Raw genomic sequence first — 25,966 nt, forward strand, 5'->3', positions numbered from 1 at the left:
TCATTTTACTACCATTATTTTATAGTGCCCAAGAGCATGCTGGGCACCTCGCAGCAGACCTGTCCCTGTCCTGACGAGCTGACAATAGGAATTTCAGATGGGACAATGAGCAAGGGTGACAAAAGTTGGAGAGAGGCTGGGGCAAGAAGAGCTGGCATTTGCAGCAACATGATCGTGTGGTCACTCAGCACAGACATGCATACAGCTTGGTGGTTCTATTAGATTCTCCCACACACACATGCAGACCAACCCCCCTGTAGGCTGACATGTCACATGAGAAGGTTTTCATTTACAGACACAGTGTGATTTTTAAGTTGACAGTGTCCCTTTAAGAACTTCTGTATTGGGCACACGTCTCATCAGTCATGCTGGTCAAGTAACAGGCCCAAAGAGTTTAATCTTTTATTCTTGCCTCCATTATCCTTTTCTCTTCCCCCTCCCACTTATTTATTGCAATTTCCCCAGCTAAACCTGTCTCTTTCCCAAAGTTTCATGCCTGGTCTAATGACTTACATCTTCAAATTTCAGAGGTTCAATTTCTTTTTCGATCAGTGGGAGAACGGCTCCAAGTTGACTTTCGAACGCCACTCCCTCGGCTTCCACGAACAAACCACAGGCCTGGGTGGCTAGCCTCTTGTGTGAGCTCTGCCAACAGAGAGGAGGGCAGAGCAATCATTATGTCTTGATATAATATGAAGAACTCATCACTCTGTAATACAACTCAGCGAATAAGGCACTACATTTTCAGATGTCACTAGTGATTTTGGGTGCCTCTGTTCTGCATACCCAAACTGGGACAATTTTAAAGGAAATTGATTTCCAGAATGTGGGGCACCAATCCACACTCTGAAAATCAGGCCTCTTTATGGTGTCAGGTTGGGAGCCTAAGACACGCAATATCCCTAGTCGTGTGAGGAAACGTAGGCTCACAGCATAAAGCTGAACTTTCAAGAATGCTAATTTTTAGCAAGTTTCCAAAACTACAGGGTTTTGAAGCACAACACAAAGTTACCCGTAGCTTCAGACCATCTATTTGATTAGCATATTGTAGATGAAAGAGCTCAAATGGAGACACACTTTGCCTACTCAAAAAGTCAACAGAACCACTCAAGTCAGGACTGGACCCAAAAGGTCTTAAATCTGCTACATCCCAGTAATAGAGAGGATGGACTAAGCAGCAGATGAACAAAAATAGCACCATCTGCCAATTACTAAGCTCAAATTCAAGGGGATTTTGCTCAAATTTCACCACCAAAACATCTAGCTTTGGGCAAACACTGAACAAGGAGAATTGTTCAACCCAAATGGTGAACTTCCAGAAAGCCATAAGCATGTAAAACAAGGCAGGCTCTAATGGAAATTGTTTTATAACCTTAGCTACAGCAGCCACTTCTGCTGGGTCTATTCAAGAATGAATCTACATAGCTTCTTCCTCTCCTTGCCAGTGAGAACTCTGCAGGACAGTGGAGTTTTAACAAGCTGTGACTCTAGGACTAGTACGCTCCACAATCTTATCCCTGCACCACCACACAAGTTTAACTAAACACACCACCTACCCTCTGAGATTAAACATTTATAAACCCCGGATTTGCTCCAGTTCCATTCTCTCAGTGAAAAGAGCTGGGGTGCACTGAAACGAATAATACCTTCTCGCTGTTAAACCACATAGTGACTAGTGAGAACATCAGATCTCGGTTTGCAGAATCTACTTTAATGAGCAGAGATTTGTTTGCCATGGCTGCCATTTTCTTGCACTTGGCAGAGTCGTCATTTACCATCATCATACAGAGAGGGACAAAGAACAGCCCGCAGTATTGATGGAGTAATCCCTGAAAGGAAACAAATCAATCAATCACCTGGCAATCTCCAGAAGGCTTTCCGCATTTAAAAAAAAAAAAAAAAGGTTTTATTTTACCCCCCAACACAAACAGGAGGATTCCTGAGGCCCAACTCTGGGCCCAAATAGAGGAAGCCAAACAGAGGAAGGGTGGTCCAGTTGTTGGACTTCAGAGACCTGTACCTGCTGGTCTGCCACTGACTTCTCATGCAACCTTGGGCAATCCACGTATTTCACAGAGTTAAAAGCCAGAAGGGACCATCCGATCAACCCGTCTGCCCTCCTGTGTACCACAGGCCCTTCATCTTCACCCAGAGACCTCTAGATCACGGGTTCTCAAACTTTCTGCCAGCATGACCCCGTTTTAATGAAGTCTTTCTTGCCACGACACCAGAAGAGCGAGATGGCGTCCTCCGCACAGCGTGACCTCATATGTATGGTGTGTGCAAGGTCACGCTGCATAGAGGATGCCATTTTGTGGAGTGAAATGGCATCCTCCATGTTTTGTGACGTTCATGCTGCGTGGAGCAAAATGGCGTCCTGTGCACAGTAGGGATTGTCATGACCCCATCTGCTGGGGTTGTCACCCACAGTTTGGGAACTGCAGCTCTACATTAAGCCCTGAAGTATTTCAGTCCTCAGGAGACTAAAATGCTGTGTGCCTCAGGCAGAGAGCAGGAGAGACCAAAGTGCCACTAATGCCTGAGGCCCTTGTCAAGGCAGGGAATTAATTAGTCTCTCTGTGCTTTGCTTCCCCATTTAATCCCTACCTCACAGGGATGTTGGGGGGATAAATATAGTAAAGATTGTAAGGTGCTCGGACATCATTGGAATTGGAGCCACCTACATATGAGAGATCAGTGGCGCTCAAACTGTGGTCCCCAAACCTAGAGGGCTGCAGAGGAACATTCCAGGGGTGGAGGAGCATGGTGGGGCCCAGGCCAGCCCTCATGAGGGGTGGGGAGGGAGCACCACCCAGCCCCGCTCTGCCCCCAGACCAGCTCTGACTCCAACCGCAGCTTCACTCCACCCCCTGCTGTCCCCAACCCAGCTCTGCCCTCATTCCCTCTCTGCCCCCAGGCCAGCTCCTCCTCCACCCCCAGTTCTGCCCCCAGCTCCGCCTTCAGCCCAAGCTCCTCTGCTCAGCCAACTGTGCAGTAATGGAAGGGGGGTGTGGACAGATTCCATTATTGGTAAACTGGGGGCACGCCAGGAAAAGTTTGGGCACCACTGCGATAGATGGAAATTCACATCTCATGCATGATGGGCTTTCTTCCCATTCCTCCCTGAGTCTCCTACATCCCCCCCCCCATCCACGCTCACAGCCTCTGGTTCAGCCCAGCAGTTGCAGCAGCACTGCCTGGAGTCAGCAGCAGGTCTGTTTATAAATAAATGTAATGCTGTTTTAAATGTTGCTCTGTACGGACATGAGACCAGTTCTTTAGATCTCGTTGTGAGTCCCCCCACTAAAAACACTCTCTCTCTCCAGAAAAGCCAAGACACAAGTCTGGAGATTGTTGGCCAAATTAGTTTAGAGATGGGAAGTCCAAAAAAAGATTTAGGAAAATCTTAAGAACAGGGCAATTCTTCAAACAGCCTAGCTTTAAAATTCCAATGCCGACTTTCTTCCTAACATTTCTGAAAAATGTTCCCCAAAGTTGAAGGGAAAAGGAAGCTCATAGAAGGCTACTTCAACCTGAACTACAGAACAGCTACTGCGTCTCCATTATACAGTGATTGCATTTGAATGCACTCCCCCGTCCTGCTGTGTTTCATTTCCGCTCTTTTAGCATTTCTCACTAACTCAAACATCTCCACGTTGGTTTAAGCAGGTTCTAGTGCATATAGCAACACCATTTTGCTTGTAAAATGAGCAAATCTGACATGGAACCACTGAAAGACAATCCGCGTGCAACTCCAGTGTGTCATCGCAACTGTCACTTTTTAGAGCAGAACCAACACTGATGTTCTGAGAACTGTGCCGTACATTTGTGACAGGAGAGGATGTGAACAGCCAAGTGCATCCAGTTCTAATAAATCTGCAAATCCAGTTACTGGATATAACTGAAAAGCACAGATTGCTTGATGCTTGAAACTAAGACATATGTTACCTGAGGGAACATTTCGAAGAGGTAAGCAATCATCTCCAACGCAGACTCTCTTCCTGTCTCATAGTCATAACTGAAAGAAAATAATTAACAAGATGGAGTGGGTTAGTATCTTCCAAAATTGCAAGAAATTCAGAAAACTGCAAACATTTTGGGTTTCTCCAAATATATGCACCAAGGATCTTTGAACAAACAGATCTTTATAATCAATGCCTGTTCCATAGTGGAGACAAACAATTTGCTCAACTTGCTTAACTGAAGACTAACACATTTGAACTGTGATAACTAAGAGACAGCCTTACTCACCTGGAGAAGTACCTCTCCCCTCCGCCACCCCACAGACACTACTGGAGGAGTAAGATACTTCTGAGTGGGGTAGGGTAGCAGGATTCAGCCCTCCATGTTATGTGTTCTATCAGCAGAATTCACAATACACAAGAGGACCCACTGATGAATGCAGCGTCAATGTAGACGTCATTCTAACCCCAACTAGTTTATTTTTTGTAAGATCCCATCCATCTTTCCACTTGGGCAGTGGTCCTTTGGGGATGTGCTTACCATGTGTTACCTCCCCATGCAAGGGAGGGAGGGGGACTAAAGACCTCCCTTGCACCCCAGTGCAGGTTACCTGGGACTTGGGTCTTGGCATTAGGAGTAACCAACCACGGTGACCACTTACTCCACCTCCCAGAGCACATGTACAGGGACAGGAATGGGCAGGCTGTTGGCTCTACTCTTCCACCCCACACTTAATGGCCAACGCCACTGAGTCAGCATGGCAGGTATTGGAATATGCTGCTGGCACTGAGAGTAAATTATACGGGGACATTTGCAGAATGCACCAGAATGTGTTGTAACTGCCCGAGGCGGATGCTGCTGATGCAAACTAGAAGCTACTTAAGTCTGTGTTAACATCATCCCGTGAAGAGGGCTACGTTAACACGGTCCACAAGGGGCAGTTAGCCCACCACACTGGCGTGCTCTGTAATTCACTGTCACAGTGCATGTGGATGACGGGGGTGTGTACACAAGCCAGCAGTGCAGCTGACTAACCATTAACAGCAAACAATTAAAGCCATACTTTGGTTATGTAACAGCAACAGACAAAACCAGTACAGAAATTAAGAAAAGATCGATAGGTGCGGTATCTATTTGCCATAAATGTTCTTTCGTTTGCTTCTAACAAAGTGAACGTTTTACTTTTACAGCTAGGCAAACGTGGTGCCAACCCTGCATACCCTTATTCTCATGAGCAGGGCCATTGGGATCAATGGAACACTTGCATGAGAAAGGGTTTATAGCACTGCTCTTTTTGAAAAGCCACGCACACAACAAGGGTTGCAAACTCACTTGAGCTGAGCAAATATGAACTCCAAATTGGGTTTCAGCTTGTCACCAAGGGGATAGTCGAGAATGTATTTCAGGTAAATCTGAAAAAAGAGAGAAGGTAGAATTACCAGAAACAACGGGATCAGTTTGTGAAAATGTAATGATGAGAGCAACGCTTTTTGCAACAAACTATTAACAAGATACACACCTCTCTTTCATGTGTACGTAAACCCTCATCTTGCAAAGCACAAGCCGTCTCAACTTCCATTGACTTGCATGGGAGTTACAGGCACTCAGCACCTTACAAGATCAGTCCCTTAAAAACTCAAGTCGACATAGCTGCGGCCCTCAGGGGTGTGAAAAATCCACACCCCTGAACGCTGTCGCTAGGCCAACCTAATGCCCAGGGTAGATGCGGTAAGTCACTGGAAGAATGCTTCAGTCATCCTAGCTACTGTCACTTGGGGAGGTGGAGTTCCTCGAGCGATGGAAAAACACTGCTGTAGGATGCATCTACACTGTGGGGTTATAATGGCATAGCTACACTGCTACGGTGCCCACAGTGTGGACAAGCCTTTAGTCTTGGTAATGACTGTCGCTAGCACTTATGAATTTATGATGTCTCTGTTTAAAATGACAGGCTCAACAAACCTCAAAATAAGTTCTCTAAATATTAAACTAAAACTCATTTTAGTACGGTCCCTAATGCTAAGATCATCAGCTGTGTCCATTATAAATCTGCCGTTTATAGTAACAGACTCCGAAGGGACCATTGTGAACATCTAGCCTCACCACCTCCAGAACACAGGCCTTAGAATTTCCCACAGTAATTCCTGTATCAGCTAGAGCAGATCTTTTAGAAACTCATCCAGTCTTGATGTAAAGACTTGAAGTGAACTATGAACATTGTTCCAAAGGTTAATTACCTTTAGTGTTAAAAAAGGACGCCTTAGCATGAATTTAAGTTTATGTGGGTGGTGCTGTAAAGGTCGCAGTAGGCATCAGACACACCATAATACAGAAAATAAATAAAAATATCCAAGTGGTCAGCCTGGCTGCAAATTATTTCTTCAGAAAACATTTTCATTTCTCGAGAGCCAAATACAGTAGGGCGAACCCACATCATCCCAGGTGGCAAATTTCTTTGCTGTGTCTTGATGCTCCAGTGATTTCAAAAGGGTTCATGTGCAAAGGATGGTTTGTTTTTTTTAAATTCTATTTTCTATTTTTAGCCCCACAATCTGGAACCGTGTTCCCCTGATAATGATTGTCATCCAATTCTACCTCTTAAATACTACCCCTTCCTTTTCCAGCCACAACCTGGGAACCCTTCCAAATACTGCAGAGAGCCAACCAGTTTGCTCTCTGAGAGGAGGTAGGATTCACCTTGCACTTTAAGATATTTATCCCTTCCTCCCTCTGTAACTCAGGTCCTAATTCAGCAAAGCATAGGAGGATATACTGGTCTTTAAGCATGTTAGAAATAATGTCCTGGGACTGTTCTTGTGCTTCAGGTTAAGCACGTACTTGGGCATCTAGCTGAGTCAGGGCTGTAACGCTGTTCCTTATTAGACAGTAAAATCCTAAATGTGAGAGGGAGTTCAGAGAAGGAAATCAAGAATAACCAAGAAATTGGGCTTCTTTACCTTTGAAAGGAGATGAATAAGAGGGGACAAGTATATAAAATAATGAATGATTTAGAGAAGGAAGTTTGGAAGCTTCTGCTCTCCCTATCTTATACAACAAGAAAAAGGGGGCCTGCAGCAAAATTAAAAGTGGGAAATTCAAAAGGAAATACTTTTCACACAATGTGTGATGAGACTGTGGAACTCACTGCTACATGAAGTAATCAAGGCTGAGAAATAAGAGAGTCAAAAAGGGACTCAACATTTGTAGCGATAACAAGACTATGTAGAGTTATAAACGGATATTACTAACAAAAAAAGGTGTAAGAGATGTTAAACCTCCTGCTCAGTGCTTAAGCTGATCTTGAACTATTATAGATCAAGAGGAGACTTAATGGTGGAGGGGGCAGATTATCCCATATCTGCCTGCTGCGGGAGCCTTACATCTTCCTCTGAAGCATCTGGTACTGACCACTGTCTGAGTCAGGATACCAGACTAGATGGACTTGGGGTCTGATCCAGTCAGGCAACTCCTAAGACATGAGGCCAGTTTTGGGTTGAGTGCTAGAAGCTGGGCTGTTAAACATGCTTATCATCATTAATAAAAGAGATTCTGTTAATAGGGTTTTATTAAAATAGAGCACGGAGCTTAAGGAAAGAAACCTCCTTCTACTAACCTGCCTGCACTGGACTCGCACTGGCTCACTCTGGCCTGTGATGGCAAACTTGGCAACCTTCTGCATGACGGCATCGATTTCAGGAACAATCAGCTTTCTGGATAAAATAGCCTTAAAAAACATGTGACAGTACAACCTGCGTCATTCTCATTCTGCTTGCGCATTGTCAGATACAACAGCACCACCCAGTGGCAAAACAAACTTTGGTGTTATTTTAACATCCGCCTTTGAATGTCTTTATTGCCAGAGTAACTCCTTTTAAAGGAGGTGGCCTGCAAAGTCAGGTCTGCTTTTGCTGGAGGACCTTCAGCATGTTCATGGTGAGCTCTCACAGCTCAGCTGAAGGGACGGGGATTGTCAAGTCTTTAACACAGGCATCATTTATCCAAAACGTTCATTACTCTTTGAAGTTAAATGTGTTAACAAAACAACTCCCAGAAACAGTTTTAAACTCCATATTGCTCTACTTTTCCTCTAAGAACTCTTGTGATCTCATCATTTCACTAGTTCTCTCATCATTGTAAACTGGTCTAACCTAGACAGAACCTGAACTTCTAACGTTAAGGTCAAGCAGAAAAGCTTCATGGCCTTCTTTATAGCAAGGGCACCTTTAACAGACATTCTGTAATCTTTCACCTGCTTTGTATTAACAGGTAGACAGTATAAGCACTTTCATTTCTACAATCCGGAAATTGTAAACCAAACACACGCTCTATAGCAATACCTTTAAAAGGCCGAAGGCAGTGGCTTGACGCGAGGAATCATAGATATCTTCTTCAGCATATCCCAGCAACACTTGGAGCTGTTTCTCTGTTATGTGACTGTTTGTGTTCCTCACAAGTCTAGTTACGCACTGCAAATTAAAATCAGGTATTGGAACGTGACTAGAACGGCATGTTCCAGCAGATCAATTTGCACTTCCGTACTGCGATAAAATCAATAACTGCCACATTCAGCAACACACACTCTTCCTGAAAAACTGAAATCTGTCTGAAGCCTGATTTAGTGGATAGCACTGGTGTAATACACAAACTTTAACCCTGGAGGATTCAGCTAGTCGTCTTCCCATAAGAAGCATACGTTAGCATGTTTACAGCTGGCAAATTCAAGACAAAAAGTGTGACCAAGGTTGGAGACGAAATATACACCAACACATTCAACAAAACATTGGCCCGGGAACAAAAAGGTTTGCGGAATTGGGACCACATTGAGAAAAAATCCTTCCTCGCTTCTATTTAGTATTATTTATCCTGCAACTATCCCCGGGATAAGGTAACCATAATTTGGTAAAGCATTTTGAAGCTATATTTGTCAGAAGGACACTATGCACAATAAAGATTACTGCTGTTAATTGCCCAGTTTTCCTACGCTCATTTCAGCTGCTGGGTTTTTTTAAACCCATTTAATTTAAAAGCAAACAAGCTGATCAAACAGAAGTGACATTTATCGAGAGAGACAATGGGAGCAAAAGACTGTTTCAGTGAAACAGAACTGCCCAACAAACACGCTTCTGTAAAACACTTTGCTGACGCAGAGACCTGGGTTCATTCAGGTGACTTTTATGAGGTTTCCAGTGAAGACAGCAACAGCAAGACCATTTCTTTCCCTCCCTAGCGTCCTGACTCATGCAGAGGGGCAGAAGAGGCTCCGTGCAGGCACAGACTGCAGGGTTGAGGGATCTATAGCTGGACTTTCCTGATTCCATGAAATGAACATGAAACTGTTCCGCGCATGACAGGTGCACGCACCCTGCCCCCGTACAGAGGGGCACCAGCTAAAGAGGACACATGAGCTCCCTATGTGTCTCCTCCCCAACCAGCCAGGCCCCCCATGCTCTCCCCAGCCCATGTTACCTGGGGGCGGGGGGGGGAAATCTCTGTCCTCCTGCCGCGCCGGTTCCCCCTCCCCCCTCAGGGCACATTTGGCTGCTCTTCCCGGCAGCCAGACACCAGCAAGGAGCAGGACTGAGCCACACTCAGACACTGCCTCGTGCAACGCAACAGCTGCCTGGGAGAGCACTTGGCTACAGCAGCAGCAGGCTGCCTCCCGCCCGGGCTTGGCTTCCGGGACAGCAGCTGAGGGAACTGGAGCCCACGCGTCATGCTCTGTGCGCAGCAGCGAGAGCCTTGCTGGGGAGGGGTGGCAGCGGTAGCCCGCTCCCTGCCCAGGCTCTGAGCATGCTGGGGGGGGGGGGGGGGGGGGAGAGCGTCCCAGCTCCCTTGGCCACTGTCCCCGTAAGCTGAGCCTGGGCAGGGGGCAGCCTGCTGCTCTCCCAGTCACAGTCCGCCACTGGGCTGCACCGGGCAGCGTCTCGGGCAGCCTGGGGGGAAGCGGCTCTGGCCCCGCCCCTTCTCTTCCGGCTCTGGCCCCGCCCCTTCCACTCCTCACCCCGGCATGCTCAGAGCTGTTGGGGGGGGGGCAGGGGACATTCGACCCTTCCTTCCCCACGAGTCGCCTATGAACTGTTCTATTTGGCCCCGCTTACTTTGAAACAGTTCACCACCAAATGGAAGTTCTGGCCCCTGGCTGCTCCTGGCTTGGCAAAGTCCTTCAGCAGCAGAAAAAGCTGCTTGGTTAGTTGCTCTGTATTCTTTTCAATAGAAGGCAAAGGGAACTTTAAAATCCACACCAAAGACTGCAGGGCGCCGGTGATCACCTGGGAACAGGAGCCAAAGAACAGCATGTGAGATTAACAGGATTTAAAGAGCATTCCCCCCCCTCCCCGGTCTATAATTACTAGCAGGCTTGGGTGACTATCTACAGATGGAAGCTGGAATTAACACACAAGTTAAGATCTCCCAAACCTTTTACGTGAAACAGAAATTGCTAGTCAACCTAACGGGAAAGGTAATACATAGCACATGCCAATCTATGGCCAAGATTTTCAGATGTGGCTGCTGTTTTCTGGTGCCTAGCTTGAGACACCTCTAAGGGGTCTGATTTTCAGAGGGTGGGTGCTCAGCATTTTCTGAAAACCAGGCTCCGTTAAGGAGTCTCATTTTTGTCTCCCCAACATCACCAGTCACATGAAAATCTTGGCCTCGGTGTTTGTTGGCAAATTAGTCGAGCCACCAGAGCCAGTGTGTCAGGTGCCTTCTATTGTGGTGAAAAGAGTGCCCAGGTCAGACTCTGCATTCCTGAACACCCCAAAATCTGCAGAGGGAGGGGTTTATTTGGCCGCTTTGCTCACTTGGATACAGTACCGCTGCACTGCCTGGTGACTGGTTAACCTGATGTCTGCCCCGCAAGTTGGCATACAAGCGAGAACCTCACGGCTCTCCCCTCGCTTAGAACCTGCCTGCTACCGAGCACAAAACATTGGTACTTTGCTACGAGACCATTCTGCTTCTGAAGCTTTAACTGTCCTAGTGGGCCTGATCCTGAGAGAGGTGCTGAGTGCCCTCAAATCCCATGGATTTAGTGAGATAGGCATGCCCAGCACTTAGCGAGATTAAGCCAGTTATAAAGGACTGCATAAGGTTTTTGTCAGACTACGTTACTCAGTCAGCAGTGCATTCGGGTGAAGGAAAGGGATGCAGGTTGACCCCCTGGCACTGGGAATCCAGGATTTTATACCTATGCACTGCAAAGGGAACGGGATGGGTGGTAGTGAGAGGGGAGAAATCAAGCTAAGGAGTTAGGGAAAACAGAAGGGGCCCCAAGTTTAGCCAATTAGGGCAGGCCCAAGGCAGCACAAGGAAACTTTGGGAAGCTCCCTCCCAAGGCAGGGTAGTCAGTACTGAGTGTGGCTGTCCCACAGGCAGAAGAGCAGCAGCAGCAGGAGCAGGTTCTGCTCCAGTTTCTACAATCTGAACAGGACCAAAGAGGGGGAGGGGGAAGAGAAGGAAACGAAAGGAAAAGTTTCACAGCAGGATCTTGTTACCTTTTCTCTACAGGGGAAGAAAAATTTAGGGTTTCCCTTTTAATTATTATTGTAAGTGAACTACAGTCGCAAAGGTGTCACAGTCATACCACCAGACGCAGACGGCCTAAGCTGCAGAACAGCCACAGCACGAGGTGTGCAGAGACCATGTCAGCTCCCTACGCTGCCCTTCAACTCTGATCTCAAGGGACCTCTCCTCCAGGAGCAACTGGGCAGGTCCTGTTTCTAGGCCCGTTCGATCCTTGGACTCTGCTGAGATTCCCAACAAGGAGGCTAGTTATGATGGGGACAGTGACAATTGCTAGAACCAGATCAAGAGCAGCCATGTATTTCACAGACGTCTAGCAGCACCTGCATGGTAAGAACCCCTCACTGCTGACTTTGGCCATGTTTCAACCAGCAATTCAGAGGCAAAACATTCAGTATCCCCTGGATTACAAAACTCCCAACGTATCGTACCCCCTAACTAATAATTTACCTTAACAGCTAAGAAATCAGGTTTGAAACTGGGCTTTATAGTTCAAGGACAACGTAGCAAAGTCTTTGGAATCCGTGGTTAGCCTGAATTCTGAAATGGAGCTGGGTAGAAGAGGCAAGTGTAAATTGAGCTAAGACCCCCTACCTTAACATCCGTGGATTGCAGGCAATCTATAAGCAGCTGAACAAAAGGATCCAACATTTCTAACACATGCTCATCTGAGGAATTTATTTTAGATCTCTTCAGGCTCATGTGCAGTAGCTACAGTGTTGAAAACACATTTTTCATTAGTCACAAAGAGAGGATGAGGACATTGTCATGTAACTCAAAAGGGGTTAAAAAAAACCCCAAAACACAATTTCAGGACACAGTAGAAACCATGCAACAGCACATTAAGACTTTAACAAATGAAGTGCTCTTAGCAGCACCCTAGAAGCCCCGCACTGAAGTTGCTATGGGCAGCCAGACCCCCAGGGATTGTCATTAATACCAGACAGGGACAGAGGGTATTTTTTCTTTTAGGAAAGCAGAACAATTGACCCCACAGCACTTGTTTCACGTCTGGGGAGACCCTTACCCTAAGTCCTGAGTCGACCAAGATATGCATGTTAGTCTTGCTGCTAACAGGTGCTTTCTGCCCGCCTCGAGCTGGGACGGGTGGGAGTAACAGGCAGCTTTCTGGTTGCAGACGAGGATCTGGAGGAGCTGGGGCTTTCGTTCTGAAAATTATCATGAGGTGAAAGGTACAGTTAGACTTTGATGTCACTGGAGAGAATTTCACTGCCTCTATTGCTGACAACACACACTGCACGGAGCACATTCAGGTCCTGGCAGTGAAAGAGTCAATGGAACAAACGGAAGAGCATTTTTCTTCTGTGAGGACTAAGAAGTGTGTTTTGCGTCACGTAACATTTCTACTGTTTTCTCACGTTTAAGTTTATCATTGGTAAAAACCTTCCCAAACAGGCAAAATCCAATAGCTAGCGCAATGCAAATTTAAAATTTCTTTTAAAAAACTGTCCAAATTGAAAGGCATTTCAATTTCTAAACCTGATCCACAATAACCACAGCTTTCATCTCATTTATAAACGGCCCTTCCCTGTATCGGCCCATTTCTAGCTAAAATGAGAAAACGAAAACACTTGGAACAAAAACTTAGGCAGGGAAGCCACCGAAATCCAACCCTTTTCCAACAGGAGAGCAGCCCACGGGATACAAGTACAGACTCCTGAGAGAGTCCCGCGTCTACCACCTCCTAACCAAAGCATCTTCAGACTTTGGCAGCCCTGCTTTCAGAGGCTCAGTATAATCTGTCCAAACCTGGGATGAAGTGTAAATTTAAGGCTGTGAGGAGCATGAGGGAGAAACCTTAATGTGTTTGGGGAAACTCATAGACTTTAAGGCCAGAAGGGACCATCATGATCACTTAGTCGGACATCCTGCAAGTTGCAGGCCACAGAACCTCATCCACCCACTCCTGTAATAGACCCCTCACCTCTGGCTGAGTTACTGAAGTCTTCAAATCATGGTTTAAAGACTTCAAGTTACAGAGGATCCACATTTACACTAGTTTAAACCTGCAAGTGGGCCTGCCCCATGCTGCAGAGGAAGGCGAAAAACCCCCAGAGTCTCTGCCAATCTGATTTGGGGGAAATCTCCTCTCATACAGTAGGTTTTCCATTCCTCGGATCATCCTAAAAGCCATCCTCTGCACTTGTTCCAGTTTGAATTCATCTTTCTTAAACATGGGAGACCTCCTTCCTCCAGTCTGACAGTTTACTTGGCGGGGAGGGATAGCTCAGTGGTTTGAGCTTTGGCCTGCTAAACCCAGGGTTGTTAGTTCAATCCTTGCAGGGGCCATTTAGGGATCTGGGGCAAAAATTGGGGATTGGTCCTACTTTGAGCAGGGGGTTGGACTAGATGACCTCCTGAGGTCCCTTCCAACTCTGATATTCTATGATTCTCCGTATGACCTGCTGTAGTTTCCCCAGATTTCACAGAATCATTCCAAGAGCAAAATCTCAAGAAACCAGAACTCTCAGACAGCAAAAACCAATCAATAGCAGATGGACAATGTCATTCTCTGTAATTTACCTGGCTTTTTCCGTTAGCAGGGGCAGATTTTCGCTGATCAGGCCGTGGCTGAGCACGAGAATGGATTCTGCGCTCATTTCCGGATTTAGGATCAACCCTGACATGATGCGACGTAACGTTTCGTGCACCTTGCGGGACATTTTCAAGCTCATGGTGCTCTCTAAAATCTAGACAGCACAAGAGTCATGTTAAGCTTTAACACAGCAGGGCAGCTCTCTGTGGGCAGCAGGAGGAAGTTACAAGATCGGCCAATCCAAATTGCCTCCAGCACAAGCAGAATCCTGCTGCCCACCCGCCTCACCAGGACAGAGAAACCCCTTCACATTCTCCCCACCCACCTCCAGATTAATCAGCAAATGAAGAGTCTAAAAGCGCAGTGGGGCCCCAGAGCGTATGAGCGTATGGGACTCCATTCCTGCCAGTGTTCTACATGGGCAGAGGTCCACTCACGTGGAGAGCCCCACTCAAGTCACTAGGGTGCCGCATGAGTGGGTATTTTCCCATGTCTGGAGTCCCTGACTTCAGCAGGGTTCCACGCATACACAGGCTTCCACTCAGGCAGAATAACTTGCAGGATCGGGGCCTTTATGAGCTCTGATATAAATAATGTAATCAGAGGCAAATCACATCTGAGAGGTGGAGCAGAAAACATCCAGAGTGGATACTTCTTTTGCACGGGGTGGGGAGAAGGAGGAGGTAAGTTACCTCTTGCTATAGAAATAAATAGTAAATCCCTATTTTATCCTCTAAAAGAATACTGATTTCCAGCAAGGGAAAATGAACAGCCAGATCCCACCTGTGCGGTTATGCCACCTTATCCCCTCGGAGCTCTCCGATTCTTCCTTTCACACGGCCCATCTGATCGCATTCAGTGTTAAAGGCAGGGCTCCTACCGAAAGTGCTGACTGGATATGCTTACCTCTTTCAATGGAAGAATGAGCTTCGTGACTTGGTCCTTCCCTATGTACTTGGCAAGGATTTCGTAAGAATCGTAACTCTTGCTTCTGCGAGCCTCCATGACCTTGGAAACTATCCCCTTCACTTCCTTTTCCTCAGCAACATCCCCAAACAGCTCCTGATTGAAAATCTTTTGAAATATAGTGGAGAGAAACTAATGAGAACAGCAGAATCACTAGGGACTTGATTATTGCAACAACAGCAGAAAACGGCATTTTCTTTGCAACCACAATAAAAAAAAAAAAAAAGTCCTGGAAGCTCAAAGCAGATTCTGCCCTCCCCTGTCTTGCAGGCACAAAGGACTCAGTACTGCATCAGGCGCAGCAGAGGGGAAGGGGACACTGGGAACACATGCAGGTGGTCCGTACACCAATTCCCTGTGGAACACAGCTCCATGGGTGTTCTCTGAATCCGCTATGGAGAGAGTTCCTGGAGACAAGGGGAAGGAACCTGTGGATGTGCCCTGGAATGGCAGGCCAGTTCTTCCCCCATAAGGGGGTGGTGTAGGATCACAATGGCACCTGTAGCCGTGAGACTGCAGTAGAAGAGCACAAGCTATGCATGGAGAGTTATCTCCCCTCTCCCGCCACCACACGCACAGCCAGTTACTTGTGCTAAGAATAGGATTTTTGTAGTACACAATCAACGTATATTGAAGTCAAAGATCCCCCCTTTCAGAAGGCTGAGGTTGCCAGCGTCATCTCTTGCAACATGTCTCTTTATCCAAGCATGTTCCCTTCGCATTTGACAAGTGTCATGACTTCCATTTCAATTAACTCCTACCTCAATCATAATGTCTAAGCAGGTGTCCAAATCGCCAGTGCTAAGCCTGCTGGTCAGGCCTTTCAGTAACAGGTGCACAGTGAAAGTCAGCACATGGACCTAGAGACAAAAAATCAGCATTACATTTACCATTCCCAAGCTGGGATTTTTTTGGTGGTGGGGTTGTTTTGGAAATAATCAGACTTGAGGATTCCCACAGTAGAGCTCTCACATTTCTCAAACAATATACTCAAATACTCTCGACAGGAAAACTACTGAGAACTGTCCAAAAACCCACGGCTGGAAAGGATTTACCCGCGCTCCCAAAACTCAATTCAAAATGAGTCACTTTTTTCAAAATTTGTGTTTTTTACCCATTTCAGCATATCCCAAGATGCCTGCTTGGCCAGCAGCTCATTTCAGACAGCTAGAATGGTACACACGCATGTCCAGAGCCATACCAGCACTGTTCTGGGCAGACGGTGATACAGACAGATAGAGCTCTTAGAGATTGTTCTCTTCCCACAGCTAAGACCAGCACTTTTCATCTCCAGAGTCCAGCAGCAGAAAGCGAGCATCTCCCCACTGAGACAGCTCATCTGACAAGTCATTCTTATCATAGGTTACAGTGAGAGGAACAATGACCGTGTGGTTAAGGCACTGGACTGGGACTCAGGAGATTGGGTTTCTATGACTGTGTGACCTTGGGCAAGGAATTGAGGGTGAAATCCTGGCCCTACTGAAGTCAGGGGGAAAACCTCAGTTGGGTCAGGATTTCACCCTTAACCCTTCTGTAAATTGGGGACAATATCACTGCCTTTCCCCATTTTGTCTATCTTCCAGGACTGCCTTTTTGTCTGTACAGTGCCTAGCACAACGAGGACTGATTCTCAGTTGGGGCCTGCAACCACTACTGTACTACAAATTAATACTACGTTATTTTTCCACAGCACAAAGCAAAGTAAAAATCCTGGTTCTAATTTCCCATTGAAGTCTACTCCCAGCAAAACCATGCTCTGCAGTGTCCCTAGCGTCTGTTTGCCAGAAGCTGGGAATGGGCGACAGGGGATGGATCGTTGATGATTACCTGTTCTGTTCATTCCCTCTAAAGCACCTGGCACTGGCCACTGTGGGACGACAGGATACTGGGCTAGATGGACCTTTGGTCTGACCCAGTATGACCATTCTTATGTTCTTAATTATAAAAAGCTACAGAGAACAAGAGGAAGAACCATGGGATTACCTGGTAGCCATGGATGAGAATCGACTGCATCTCTCTTAAGACATACTGCAGGTACCGTGCTCCTAAAGCCTCCATGATTTTGGTGAGGGTGTTGCGTGCGATGTCCCGGATTTCCTGCGCCCGGTTCCTCAGAAGCGAGCAGACTTTCAGAAGAATGCTGGAACCAGAGATCAACAGCTCAGCACAGTCACAAACCAGCACAGAACCAAACGCTACACTAACTGCCCTGGCTGCTTTCCAGGCCAATTTCATTGATCTTCTCTGACAGTTTTACATAGGGAATAGTTGAGCTATCCTCAAAACCAAGCACTGAGGCCCTCTTGTTTTCACATATGGCCTTAAGACCATGTGTGTATCACACACAAATGTATCATCCTCAAATGGTGCTATTGTACGAGAGGAAAGGTGGCTAAATTACAGGACTGAGAGTCCGGTTTCTAACCCCCAGCTCTGTCACCTCTTAATGCTTCACCCCACAGTTCTGATTACTACTTAAGGATTTATCAAGCACTTTTCACATGTAGCTGGACCCTATATAAGGAAAAAGTCAAAGGCCAAAGGGCATCAACATTAAACCCAAAGACATCGTGAAAATATACGTTTGTAAAAAAATCTGCAAGTGTTTTAAGGACCTTTTCTCTCCAGCCTGGCTTTAGCCAGATGCAAAAATGCAGGCTTTTAAAAATCTGGCCCTTAATCTTTTAGCGCAATAACTGACATCTGAGGAGCGACTCTGCCCCCATACCTTGGCAGGTTAGCTTCCATCACCTCTTGTGGGAGAGACTGCATCACCTTGACCATGGCAAACGCTAATGGCACCCGAACCACCTCTTCATCGTTCACAGCCTTGGATTTCACAAGCTTGTGTTCCTCATCTCTTTTCACCTGCAACATGGGGCAGATCCCTTTTAACACTACACTGGTGATGCAAATGAACAACTTTTTCAAGTACCCAGTTCTTAACCCCATGAAGAGCAGGCTGACTGCATTTTAAAGCCTTAAGTAAGCTGGACAGTCCAGTAATTACCTTTTAACAAACGTTATTGTATATGTGCTTAACACCGTATCCATCCTGAAGGACCCCAGAGCACTTCATAGACTATGTCCTTTGGAAACTTTTTATCAGGGGACTCTGTTACAGTGACACACTGTTTAGAGTGGAGTTTCCCTCACAAACTGATTCAGCGCATTTGAATGAACTTGTGCTCCTTTCCGTGTTCCCGCTGGGAAGAATCCCTAGCTCCTGGGCTCTCCCCATGTTCCCAAATGCAGCAGAGTGGGACGAAAGGGAAATAGGGAGAATATGCACATGGAGAGCCAGTGCTGTACAAGTACACACTAGAGAACTTCAACTGTATACTTCAGTGTTCAACATTACAACTGTTAGAATGAAAAGAACACAGTGCTTAGCTAAACCAGAGGTTCTCAACCTAATTATCATTGTGGGCCACATATGTGTTACCTAGGCTGCAGGTTGAGAACCATTGTGGGCGCCGCACCCCACCCCTATGCCCAGCGCCTGTCCTTGCCCAGAAGAGGCCCTTCCACAGAGTGGGGCCAGGAGTAGACCCCACTGCAGGGCTGGGAGGCGGGGAAGCCCCGGACCCCACCATGCAGCAAGGCAGGGCAGCCCCGGACCCAGCTGCATCGGGCAGGGAAGGGCAGGGCAGGGCAGCCCTGGTCACCATCACGCCCAGCAGCCCTGGATCCCGCCACATGGGACAGAGAAGGGCAGGGCAGCCCCGGCGACTCCAGACCCTGCTGTGCCAGTGGGGCAGCTTGGCAGCCCAGACCCCATCCTTGTGGGCCCTGCAGCCTTTAGCACACAGCAGGGCCACAGCTGTGTGCTAACTGTGTCGCTTGTAGCCCGCAGGCAGCGCGTTGAGAACCGCTGAGCTAAACCCATCTGTCTTAGGTTCCTATATGGGGCCCTTTACCAAGCACCTCACAGTATGCAATATACTGATCCTCCAAACACCCCCATGAGGCAGGGAATCCCCATTTTACAGAACGGAGGCACGGAGAAACTAAGTGACTTTCCCAAGCCCATACTAGAAGTCTCGTGGACAGGGAACTGAACCCAGGTCTCTGGCGAGCACCCTAAACACTGGACCATCTTTTTTCCACATCTGTAACACTGAAACTAAACTGGGTGTTGACAATCAGCCGAGGGCCATTGAGAGGCCTGCATGAAATAAGTGGTTCCAAACCCATCCATAGCAGGCAGGTGAATGTGTCACAACCGAGGTGAATTGAAGGGGGAGGGATAGCTCAGTGGTTTGAGCATTGGCCTGCTAAACCCAGAGTTGTGAGTTCAATCCTTGAGGGGGCCATTTAGGGATCTGGGCAAAAGCTGGGGATTGGTCCTGCTTTGAGCAGGGGGTTGGGCTAGATCATAGAATATCAGGGTTGGAAGGGACCTCAGGAAGTCATCTAGTCCAACCCCCTGCTCAAAGCAGGACCAATCCCCAATTTCTGCCCCAGACCCCTAAATGGCCCCCCTCAAGGACAGAACTCACAACCCTGGGTTTAGCAGGCCAATGCTCAAACCACTGAGCTATCCCTCCCCGTCCTGAGGTCCCTTCCAATCCTGATATTCTATGATTCTATAAGGGCTTGTCAGCAATCCCAATGACATGCAAAGGAGAGTGAACACTCTCTCATGCTTCGATATGGCCTCTTTCCAGGTCAAGGGTTGAAGTAATGAGTCTAGGCAATTTGCCATTCTCCTGCACACGCTGTACCTGTTCTCTGGATAGTACACTTCAGCCTGGCTCTTGGCACCAGCACAAGAGTCACTTACAGCCACGTATATTTACAGACCATCTTTTCAATGCTGAACACGCACCTTTGCGGCAAGACACCTGTGTAATTTGGGCAAGATGCTGCCAGTTACTGTCCCTTGAATGTGTTCAATCAGACACTCCAGCTCCTCCTTATTTCTGGGAAGGGAAGAAATGGATTTTGTGGCTTTCTGGGTCTCCTCAGATTCTCCGGTGCCTGCCTGTTCATGTTGAATCAGTGCAGGATCCCCCTGCTTCTCACTGTCCTCAGGCAGGTTCTTGCTCTTGTCTCCCTCAGCCTCCTCCTCCCCCTCACTCTGCTCCAATTCCATGGCTTCATTCTCTGCTGCTTCCTCAGCATCCATGGCCTCTGCATCTGTCAGGCAAAATCAAATCACAGACCACGTGGAGGCAGCATGTGAGATGTCCCCACACCACTTCCAGAAAAGCCCCAAAGTCACTAAATAGATAACCACAAATGTGAATATGCTACAAACACAAGTTCCTTCATTGTAGCTTTAGTAGGGGCAGGGTGGAGCACACAGCACTCTACCCAATCTTTGGCCAGCAAAGCAATTCCTGCAAGACTGCTGCTCCAGCCAGTGTAAGTCAGAGCATCCCTTAGCCCAGTCTAAGTTATGCCAAGGCTATTTTGGCCTGTGGAAGCCTCAAGACCAGAGCTAATTATGAAGACAGACAAAGAGACTAGATTAGTCAAAACAGGCCTTCCAATTAGTATATCTTAAAAGCCTGAAGGAGCTAACCTGAGGTATAAACCTGAGGTATAAAGCGATAGAAAACTTTAAAAAGGAGGACATGTGGCACCTTAGAGACTAACAAATTTATTTGAGCATAAGCTTTCGTGAGCTACACCTCACTTCATCGGATGTTCACGAAAGCTTATGCTCAAATAAATTTGTTAGTCTCTAAGGTGCCACAAGTCCTCCTTTTCTTTTTGCGGATACAGACTAACACGGCTGCTACTCCGAAAACTTTAAGTATCTAGACTATGAGCAACTAGCATGTGAGGTTCCATCACTAGGAATCTGAAAACTCACCTTCATTCTGAAGAGTCTCAAGTTGCTTTTCAAGGGTTTCATGGTCAAAATGAAAAGCTTCTAGCACAGTCACTAACAAGCTGTCAGACAACAGATTGAATAAAAGGTCAGTTCTTTTCATATAAGGAAAAGGATGTTTACACTGATCGTGGGTCAAAAAACCTTGAAGCCACTTTTTTGGGGATTTTTTTTTTCCAACTGATTTTCAGTTACAGGACTCCAACTGAGAGTGCAGTTGCCCCAAAACAGTGACAACACTAAAATCCTAAAACCATCCATTAACATGCTGAATCTTTATCTGTAGCATGACAGTGAGCACTGAAAACAAGCATTACTGTACCTGACAGCCAGTTTTTGATTCATCTGTCCAGTTTGCAAAACGTGTATGAAATGTTTTAAATGGTACATATATGCTGACCAAGAGAGACGCCTGCAAACAGCGCCTACAACTTCAACTGAAGCCGTTATCATATTTTCATGCTGCCGAAACACAAACAAAAAAATCATCATGATTAATGTATTTTAAACAAGATATAAAATGTATTTAAATCAATGAAACACGGGACTAAAATAAACAAAGTCAATATACGGGGGATTTCTTTTTAACTCTTTCAGATTTTCCCAGGTCCCTGAAAATGAATCAGATAGTCATAGAACGGACTAAGAAATTGATTTCTAAGGTGCCAATCCTGCAAATACTTATCCACGTATTAAACTTTGATCACATGAGTAATCCCATCAAAGACAACAGGACCACTTGTGTAAAGATAAACACATGAAAGCATTTTCAGTGTCTGGGCCAAAGAGGATTTCTCACATTACAAAAATTGAACAAATCCTATTTGCTTGTTGTGATTCCCTGCTGGATCCTTTGCTGTTTATCTCTAGAACACTGAAATCTCTCAGGCAATACAGAACAACTCTTTAAAAACAAACAAACAAACAAAAAAAACCCACCTCTGGCTTTCTAAATATCAACCCGACATAGTGTTATGAGTCTATGTAACCCTGGCCCTAAAAGTAGTTTTGTTTCATATATTTTGTACAAGAAATAATCTTTTAAACAAGAATGACAACTTGAAGCATGATGACATCTAGTCTGTCTATTTCAATTACAAAATTGCTGCTGACTTTGGATGATCTGAGTTTTTTATTGATGTCATACCTATCTCTCTCTCTGTACACACTCCATACCAGGTGCATACTGTCTCCTTGAGAAACTAATATGACAAGCTCTCTGCAATGGAGCTTCTGGGAATTTTGGAGACAGAGGGAAAAATTTCCACTCACACCACTTCGTAAATTAATCATCTGTATGACAGGAAATTAGCAACACAGAAAGCAAGGAAAGCAATAAAGGGACCAAATTCTCTAAGATGCAGGAATTGCTTCGCATCTGACAGGACTGGATCCTAGCTGCATCTGTGCCTTCTTAATCCTCCTTCACCAATGGAAAGAGGCACAGTGCTGTCATCTAAAAAGCAAAATACTCCACATCTGTCACCCTTTTAAGGTGACAAGTACTGTAGGCAGAACAATGTGACAAAGATGGATACATTGGTATTAAATTAGCTTTATGTTAAAAACCTACCTTAAGCATTTTCTCATCAAAAATTGTCGTAGTTGCATAAGGCATGATGTAGTTCTGCAGAGATTTGGAGGACAGGACGATTTTGTCTTCAGTTAGCTGCTTCGCCAATTTCCTTAAGGCTCGAGCTCTTCTGTGGATCTGGGAGAGATTGGCAAATTCATGAATGTTTAACAACAGAACATTTGGGTTTAATAATTTTTGATGTAGCAATTGTAAGAGTGCCAAAAGCTTAAACACAATTAAATAAATGTGTGTCATCATTTCTATCGAAGGGTTACATTTTCCCCCCTCCATCTCTGAACCTTCTCTAGCTTTGCTCCTTTATGAATGTCACAATTCAGTAAATAAATCACAAACAGTGGCTTGTCTGATGCTTTGAGGATGCCATAAGAGAAGGTAATTGATTATAATGGGGGAAAAGTGGATGAGAAATGATGTGAGAAGGGAAATTTAGACAACATAGGCAGCATGTAGCTAGGGATGTAAGAAAAGCTCTCTCTGAAAAGGAATATTGTATGTCACATATTTATTCTAAGCAAAAAGGGGAAATCGAAGCTTCCAGATGGGTATATTTAAAAAGGAATGAAGAGATGCAGCAGAGATTAGGAAATTCAAGACCTGATCCAATGCCCATTCAAGTCAGGCCCTACATGCATGCTAAAATATTTTCAAAGACTATTAATCAATGTATTCAATACAATCATACATGGATAGTGTTTGTACAACAAACCCTCACTGGTTTTATTCATACTGTTAAGAAGGGACAAAGCAAGAATGAGTTATAATCAGGAACATGGGGCTGCTAAGAAATAAGAACATTAGAATCTATGACATTTTACTAATGAATACTGAAGAGATCACTCCTTTTAGCCAAATGATGGAGAGTATATATACAGACAATACAAGATACTGTAACTAACGTATGAACAATTGTATGTAAATACAAACTTTACTGAGATTTATAAAAGAGAGTTGAAATAAAACAGCTAATCACTGAAGTAACTAAGGCACCCAGTCCCATTTTCAGAAGTAGCTGTGAACCTAAGGGTACTTCTACAGTACAAAATTATTTCAAAATTATTCTGTTCCAATTTTCGGAAGCTATTTTATACATTCGGTCTTGTGTGTCCCCACTAAAGCGCGTGAATTCGGCTGAGTGCGTCCACAGTACCAAGGCTAGCATTGAATGCCGTAGCGGTGCACTGTGCGTAACTATCCCACAGTTCCCGCCGCCCACTGGAATTCTGGGTTAAGCGCCCAGTGCCTTTATAAGCCTAAGTCACTTTTGCAAATTTTACTCCTGAACAAATGCTAATGTTTTACAATGGAAAAGGAGCACACTGTGCTTTACCTGAATATGTTTCATGTTCTCAAAGAAATCCATCTCAGGATCATGACAGTCAGTTAGCTGGACCAAGTCTTGAAACTCTGGGTGCTTTGGAAAAGTTCGAATCAAGCAGGAAAGTAACGAAGTATAGTCTTGTTGAATGTTCTACAAACAGCAAGTGACCACAGATTAGTGTTGATAGGAAATGCAGCAATCCCTGGTGTAGAACAGCTAGTAATGTCAGTGCTACTTACAAACATGTTTGACACAGTCATGCCTTTTATTATTTGTTTAGTACAGATTGTTTAGTTTTGTGCAATGTACACAAAAATTAAGAAAATTCCTGCCCCAGAGGGCTACCTAGAGGAAAGCTAAGCTATGCAGGGAAATACAGAAAAGAGGGTGGGCTGGTTTTTTGTTGTTGTTTTTTAAAGATTTAAATCCAAGAATAAATTTTCTGTGCATTAAACCACTCCTGTTTGCCATTACAATGGTAAAGATGATCAAATGACTCATGGATTCTAATATCATCAGCACAGCCCTATCAATTTCACAGCTGCAAAAAATGTGTCACGGACCGTGAAATAAGCCCTTCCTTGTGAAATCTGATCTCCCACTTGCTGCTGGGAGTGCCCCAGCAGGGGGATCCTAGCTGCGTGTCCCCGCCAGGTTGGGGAGGGACAGAACTTGTCCTTTCCTTGCACAGCCACTCTTGGAGGGAGATCAGACCCACCTCCGAGTGCAGCCCCCTGCTGAGGAAGCTCCAGTGCTGGGCAGCAGCCCTGGAGGTGGCTTATGGAGGTGGGTCCGATCTCCCCCTGCTGCTAGAAGTGCCCCAGCCAGCGGACTCCTAGCTCTGAGTCCCTGCTGGGCTGGGGAGGGACAGGTCTTGTTCTTCCCCTGCAGGGCTGCTGGGGGGTGGGAGGGGAGGGAGATCAGACCCACCTCCACGTACCTTTTACGTTCAGACCCCCAGAGTTACAACACCCTGAAATTTCAGATGAAAACAGCTGAAAATGTGAAGCTGACCAATTTTAAAACCCTCTGGCCGTGAAATTGATCAAAATGGACCATAAATTTGGTAGGCCCTAATCATCAGCATAACCAGGGGATAATCATTATGACCTCAAGTGCTTACCTCAGTCTTGCTCTTCAGTCCTTTTCTCAGAGACAGCAGGAGAGTGTGCTGGATTATTTCTTTGTATTCATCTTCTGTGTGGCTGATTTCTGCTATCCGGTGGATAATACTGGTCAAGCACAGGCTGGCACTGTCACTTAAAGACATGTCCCCTAACTGAGACGGTAAAAAGATAATATCACGTAAGTCTAGAAACAACACCTCAATGAATGACTAAATCTCCATATTTCACCATGAGCTACAGCTTCAACACTTGACTACTACTCTCCCCCTCCTCCACCCCAACACATCTGTTTCAGAGAGCTGTAACAGAGAGAACATCTACTCTCCACAACTCTAGACTGGGTGGTACCATTTGAAATATTATAACAAAGCCCACCATGGATCCAGAAGTTATACAAAACTTTCTATCCCCTTCCCAGGAGAAGCTATGGGCCAGATCCAATGGCCTGTTGAACTCAATGGAAAGACTCTCATTGGACTTCACTGAGTGTTAGAATGGGGCCCCTGTAGCTGCCACTGAGGGAAAATCAGCTTTTCAAGATTCCCAGTGTGCCTCTGTGGCTGTGCAGCCCAGATTCATCACAGAGGTCCTTGGCTCTGTGCTGAAGAGGCACCATGGGCCAGTGTTAGGCAGTTCGTATTCCTCTTGCTGCACTGTGCTTGCATGTCAGAACATTCATAGAAAACACAGCACTGACATCACTAGGGAAGTCTCAAATCTTGGTTTTTGTGAAAAGGAAACCATTTTATGGATGCTATTTCTTGGCACCAAAAACTAGCAAAAGAATTGGAAAGTAACATTAATTACACAAACCCTATGATAACACAAGAGGAGAAACTTTCCACTAACCTGTATGGTGTAGAAACAGTTATGCATAACTGGAATAAGAAAGTTGATGTCCACTCTTTGCATTTCTTTGACCTGAGAAGTGATTCCTTGGAACGCTGACAAGCGAACATCAAAATTGATATCATCGAGATGTCGTTGATCAAAGGCATTCAACTAACAGAGACGAACAACAAATCATTAAAAGACTTTTTAAAAAATGATTCAACACACTGAATAAAAAAAG

At 45.7% G+C, this 25,966-nt stretch overlaps 1 protein-coding gene across 2 annotated transcripts in view; it reads right to left on the reverse strand.

The window, feature by feature from the left end:
* The window catches only part of UTP20 (UTP20 small subunit processome component), an 83,581-nt gene that overhangs the window by 7,466 nt on the left and 50,149 nt on the right, over positions 1-25,966 (reverse strand). For both annotated transcript variants that reach the window (XM_074941806.1, XM_074941807.1), the window contains 21 exons: positions 25,744-25,896; positions 24,891-25,046; positions 23,777-23,917; positions 22,426-22,563; positions 21,175-21,314; positions 20,835-20,914; positions 19,842-20,152; positions 17,739-17,878; positions 16,994-17,150; positions 15,772-15,870; positions 14,951-15,118; positions 14,032-14,198; positions 12,515-12,656; positions 12,082-12,198; positions 10,062-10,232; positions 8,301-8,429; positions 7,577-7,687; positions 5,296-5,375; positions 3,949-4,018; positions 1,647-1,829; positions 514-645 (listed from right to left, as the gene is read on the reverse strand). In XM_074941806.1, the coding sequence (XP_074797907.1) occupies positions 514-645; positions 1,647-1,829; positions 3,949-4,018; positions 5,296-5,375; positions 7,577-7,687; positions 8,301-8,429; positions 10,062-10,232; positions 12,082-12,198; positions 12,515-12,656; positions 14,032-14,198; positions 14,951-15,118; positions 15,772-15,870; positions 16,994-17,150; positions 17,739-17,878; positions 19,842-20,152; positions 20,835-20,914; positions 21,175-21,314; positions 22,426-22,563; positions 23,777-23,917; positions 24,891-25,046; positions 25,744-25,896 (2,985 nt within the window). The remainder of the gene's footprint in view (positions 1-513; positions 646-1,646; positions 1,830-3,948; positions 4,019-5,295; positions 5,376-7,576; positions 7,688-8,300; positions 8,430-10,061; positions 10,233-12,081; positions 12,199-12,514; positions 12,657-14,031; positions 14,199-14,950; positions 15,119-15,771; positions 15,871-16,993; positions 17,151-17,738; positions 17,879-19,841; positions 20,153-20,834; positions 20,915-21,174; positions 21,315-22,425; positions 22,564-23,776; positions 23,918-24,890; positions 25,047-25,743; positions 25,897-25,966) is intronic.

This window comes from Natator depressus, chromosome 1 (assembly GCF_965152275.1).
Source record: "Natator depressus isolate rNatDep1 chromosome 1, rNatDep2.hap1, whole genome shotgun sequence".
Lineage (NCBI taxonomy): Eukaryota > Metazoa > Chordata > Testudines > Cheloniidae > Natator > Natator depressus.